General features: G+C 57.8%; 1 protein-coding gene across 1 annotated transcript; it reads right to left on the reverse strand.

The window, feature by feature from the left end:
- Positions 1-251: 251 nt before the first annotated feature.
- Positions 252-4,705, reverse strand: ELF3 (E74 like ETS transcription factor 3). The gene is made up of 9 exons (XM_030965858.1): positions 4,661-4,705; positions 3,668-3,836; positions 2,851-3,072; positions 2,520-2,603; positions 2,313-2,426; positions 2,100-2,189; positions 1,415-1,531; positions 1,077-1,272; positions 252-372 (listed from the first exon to the last, which is right to left on the reverse strand). Exons 2-9 carry the CDS (start codon positions 3,828-3,830, stop codon positions 252-254), a joined length of 1,107 nt encoding a protein of 368 aa, XP_030821718.1. The 5' UTR covers positions 3,831-3,836; positions 4,661-4,705.
- Positions 4,706-5,078: the final 373 nt, after the last annotated feature.

Below are 5,078 nucleotides of genomic sequence, written 5' to 3' on the forward strand. Positions count from 1 at the left end.
CCCCAGGGCCCCAGCTGGAGGTATGGATCCAGCAAGGGAAGTCACAGTTTGCAATAACCTACTGGAGCCAAAACATGGGCTCTGCACACCTCGGGGCTGGCAGTCACCGCACACACGAGCGAGGGGTGGAATTCCACACGCTGCATGGGCCAGCAGCTTCCAGATACAGCTGCAGGCAAAGTTTCCTGTCAAGGAGCCCAGCTCAGGGCTGGCCCTGAGGGGCTGATCAGCCCCTGGCTCATCCAGGACTCCTACAGCTCCTTGTTCCTGTTGAGCACCTCCTCTTCCTTCCAGCCGCTGGAGTTCTTCCCAAATTTGTACACCAGCCGCCGTCCATCGACTCTCTCCAGGATCTCTCGTTTGTAGTAGTATCTGTGGGAGACACAGGTGCAATCAGGGCTCTGAGACTCAGGTTTCTGTGGTTGAGATGACCCCAAAGTATTAAAAAGTCTTTTTTTTCCAGCCCCATGACCGAAGAAATTGAGATCCGTCGGTTCTGCTTTTCAGGGTTTATTTTTCCTTATCCCATTCTTTCTCTCACCTGCTGAGATCAGGTTGTGGCACAGTCCCTGCCCTTGGGGTGGTGTTAATTTTTATACTACAAACTACGTGTACTTTATTTACAATAATTTTCCAATACCTATCACCTTTGTTAGACAGTCTGTCTCTACTCTAAACCAGTCCAAAAGTGTCACCATCCCAGCAGAAGATGGAGGACAAGAAGAAGAAAGAAGAAGGACAGGACACGCCCAGATTCCTCCATCTTGCCTCTTGAACCCCCATTCTAAATCCCCAAAATTCTACTTTTCCACCCTGTGACAAATTCACTATCATTCTACTCAAACTCTTGTGGCTTGTAACTCTTCACACAAAGTTGGTAATTGTTTCCATGGACTAAAATCCAAGGCACAGGTGTCTTTGACTCTGTGCCAAGGTCTCTGAGCCCCCTGCCAGGGTCTTGAATCACCCAGGGCAGCCAGAGGAATGTCCTGGGTCCTGACACTGAGGAGCTGCTGGAGGGCTCAGGCTGAGCCCCAGTGGGCCTGAGTCCCCCCAGGACAGAGCAGGGCACTCACCTCATGGCTCTGCTCAGTTTCTCATAGGTCATGCTGCTGTTTTTCTTCTTCTGGCCCCAGAGCTGAGCCACGGCTTCCGAGCGCAGGAACTTGAAGACGCCCTCGCGCCGATCCTCCCACTTCATCAGCCCCTCGTTCAGCTCGGGGTGGATCAGGATGTCCCGGATGAACTCCCACAGGTGGGTGCCTCTTGGGGCTGAAAGAGGACATTGAGCTGTAAAGCAGGGAAGCTCCTGCAGGTCCTTGGACCTTTGGATCACCCTAAACCCCCCTGCTAAGGCCGTTCCTCCCATCATTCCCCAAGAAGCCAAGAGAGGCAGTCTGTGCTCCTCACGTACAGTGCTTGCTCTTCCTGTTCTCCAGGCAGTCTCTGCTCTCCTTGCTGAGTTTTCGGGGCCGTCCCCGTTTCCGCTTGCCGTGTTTGCTGTCGCCTTTTTTGCTGCCTGGAAAGTGCTCTGTGCACACAGAGAGGGGCACACGTCAGGCTGGGCAGCACATGCTGGGCTGCAGCCCCAACCCTGTCCTCCCAGGGACCAGGAGCTCCCTCTTTCCAGGCCCAGGTACCAGGGGAATATCCCCTGAGAGCAAGGTCACCCCATTCCTCCAGCCTCATCCCACCCTCATCCCCAACACTATGCTTAGGGCAGCATGCTGCTCTTTGCCCAAACCCTACTGTTTCCTTGCCCGAACCCTACAGTTTCCTTGCATTCCTGGTGTTCCCAGTGTCATCAGCAGCTGGGATCAACACCAAACACTGACTCCTGTGCCCTGGATCCCTGGCTGCAGCCTTCACCCATCTGCCACCACTCAACCCTTCCCACAGGATCACCACTGCCCTGCCCATCACCCTGCTCAACAGAGAGAAACAGAAGCAGAGCACCCAGGGAAACAGGCCTTTCCCTCCTCTCAGTGTGAGGATGGGTGTTCAGTTGTTGTCCCTAAATCATGGCCAGGTAGGAAGTGCAGAACTGCCTGGGAGCCAGCCCTCCCCTCCCAGCTCCTGTCTGGAAGGAAACAACTCACCATTAGGGAAGAGCTTTGATTCTGCAGGGTCGAGGTCGAGGTCACTTCCACCGGAGTCCTGAGAGTCGGGGCTGTGGGACATCACAGGCCCTGAGAGGCAAAGGATCAGGGTTCAGACCTCTGAGCATCTGGGGGCTTTTACCCCTGGTTGCCACCCTTCCCCTGCCACCAGACTGCAGTGAGACCCAAACCCACCCTTGTCAAAACACTGACCTGAGACATCAGAGCTGCCTGGGGACATGGAGCCTGGCAAGCAGGTGAAGTCTGTGAAAGGGTTTGTGGGCTTTAAGTCCTCCAGGGAGTCCTTGGCACAGGGATTTCCCAGCTCTGGAAGGAGCAGAGAAGGGAAGAAGGGGTTAGCCTTGCTGCCATCAGTATGTGATCCCTGGGGAAAAGGCTTGGCCAGGGCCCCTGTCTTACCCAGCTGGCTGGAGTTCAGGAAGGTCTGGGAAGTCGCATCCTCTTTTTCCAGCAAATCAATGATCCAGTTCAGCTCATCAGAGGCTACAGGGGTGAAGGACTGGGATTAGCAATGCCTGTTCCATATGAAGGGAAATAGTGCATACTGGGAGCTGAGCCCAGCCACGCTTGATCAGCTCTGTGTCCCCACACCCTCCCATGCAGCCCCTGCAGTGCCCATGAAGCCCCTGCAGTGCCCATGAAGCTCTGGCCTCCTGGGCTAGTGGAGGCCTCTCCAACTCATTCTTCAAGCTGCTGGGCCTGCAGGTGAAGGAGAGCCTGGTGCACTCACTGATCTCGTGCAGGCGGTCATAGAGCTCATCCCCCAGGGGCCCGAAGATGCGGTGCATCTGCTCCCTGCTGCAGTGGCACAGCGTGCGCCCGTCCATGTTGCAGCAGGAGAAGTCAATGGAGCTGGCATCGTACTTGTTCTTCTCCACGTGGTAGCTGATCCACTCCAGCACCTGCACCTTGCTCCAGAGGTACGGGAGCTCACTGAACCACTGGGGCTTGTCTGCAAGGGATGGAGAGCAGGGCTCAGAGCAGGGTGGCTGTGCCAGCACCGTGTGCCTTGGGTGGGCTGCCCGTGGCCACTGGGCACCTGGTGTGGTGCACTGGCAATCCTGAGGGACACACAGACCCTGCTCTTGAGGAGTTATGGGCCTAAAGGGTCTGTAGTGCCTTGCCCTGCAGACCCCACACTTCCCCCATGGCTGGTTTCAGTCCATTTGTCCTGTTTGTGCTGCAATCCACCCTGCTCTGCTGGTTTCTCATGGTGCCTCCCTGAGCACCATCACATGAGCCCCCATCACCAGGACTGTACTTCCAAACTGCTCCTGGTGAGCCCTGGCAGCCTGTCCCCTGTGCTGTGCTGTGGGAGGAGGACAATGATTCCCCCATCTCCTGTATAAATTAGATTTGCTCCCTTATGCCACCCAGGGTGTCCTCCCACAGCCTTTCCCTGGGGAAACTGAGGCATGGTGGAAGCTGCTCACTTGTCTCAGTGGAACAAGGACCTTGCAGTGCTCTTCCCAGCCAGTGGCACCACCTCACAACTGCCCCTATGTGCCAGCTCCCCAGTGCCACCAGTGCCAGTCCCCTGTTCCTACCTGCGCTCTGTGCTGGGGGCTGGCTGGCCGGGAGGCCGAGCCCCAGGGTGCTGTCATCCCCAAGCTGTCCCAGCATGTCCAAGCCTGGCTGCACCTCCTCAGGCTGGTACATGGCACTGATGTAGTTTGAGAAGATGTTGCTGATCTCACAAGATCCTGCCATGGAGCTCTGTGCCAAGAGATGACAGTGAGCCCAGAGAGCCCAGTGAGCCCTGGGCTCAGTACCTGCAGCACCCCAGAGCCAGGCTGGGTGAGGTGGGGCTGTCTCTCCCTCCACCCATCATCACCTCTAGGTCACTTCTGCAGAAATATGCACCCAGCACCTGCTGGCTGGGGCTGGGCTGACTCACAGCTCCTCGGGGGCCAGCACAGAGGGAGGCTGAGCCACAGCGAGCTGGGGACGTGGCGTCACTGCTTGTGAACAGCCCTGTCCCAGCAGCCTGGCCTCACCCAGCAAGAGGTGACAGCCAGAAGGTGGCTGGCAGAGAACAGTGACCCTGGCCTCAGCCAGCAAGAGGTGACAGCCAGAAGGTGGCTGGCAGAGAACAGTGACCCTGGCCTCACCCAGCAAGAGGTGACAGCCAGAAGATGGCTGGCAGAGAACAGTGACCCCCAGCCCCTCCGAGGGTGAGGGGTTTGGGCACTTGGCCACTCCTGAGCCCCCTGACCCAGCCGGCTGCCCCCTGCCCGCTGCTGAGCCACAGCTCCATTCCTCTGCACCGGTCACAACGAGCACATCCCAATCACTGCAGCCAGGAGGGCACCGAGCCCTGCCCGGCCCTCACAAAAAGCCAAATCGTGCTGTCCATTTTGGGGCTGCTGTCCCGCTGCCCCCTCAGGGCCCTCACTCCCGGCTGAGGCGGGAGAGCCAAGATGGAGCCTGAAGAAAAGGCCAGAGCACATCCCCGGTGAGAGCCAAGGTGAAAGGAGAGAGCAAAGCAGCTGTCCTGGCCTCGGGGACATCAACAGGCCCGGCAAGAAAAGCTTTGATACCTTCTGTGGTGGCAACTCCAGCAGCAGTGGGTAATCCAGAGAGGAGCCAGGGGAGAGGAGCTGGGGAGAGGAGGCCAGGCCGGCCCTAGGCTCTGCTCATGGGCCCCGGGAGGCTGGTGCCGATGGGCAAGCCCTGCCCGTGCCTCTGCTTTTATAGCTTGGGCGGTGTAACAATCTGGCAGCCCGAGGGGAATTCCAGCCCCAAACGTTCATGCTCCCAGATCCAGGTGATTTGCATAATATGAACCACCGGGTCCCGGCCCTGCGCTGCCTTGCCGGGAAATCTGGGCTGGCCAGTTTAATCATTGTCAGAGCCCGTGCCCCAGCGGTGCCCAGAGTTTCACCCACACTGCCTTCACGGGCTGCTTTCTTGCCAGGCTTGTGTTTGTTTGCTCACAGCAGCAGGTTCACTCAGCTC

The sequence above is a fragment of the Camarhynchus parvulus genome, chromosome 26 (genome assembly GCF_901933205.1).
Source record: "Camarhynchus parvulus chromosome 26, STF_HiC, whole genome shotgun sequence".
NCBI lineage: Eukaryota > Metazoa > Chordata > Aves > Passeriformes > Thraupidae > Camarhynchus > Camarhynchus parvulus.

Excerpts from the sequence above, each read along its gene's own strand:
- ELF3 (XM_030965858.1), bottom strand. The coding sequence starts at position 3,830 with ATGGCAGGATCTTGTGAGATCAGCAACATCTTCTCAAACTACATCAGT. Across the intron at positions 2,427-2,519 it reads CCTGAACTCCAGCCAGCTGG|AGCTGGGAAATCCCTGTGCC; the intron begins GTAAGACAGGGG and ends TGCTCCTTCCAG. Across the intron at positions 1,273-1,414 it reads GAACAGGAAGAGCAAGCACT|CCCCAAGAGGCACCCACCTG; the intron begins GTACGTGAGGAG and ends GTCCTCTTTCAG.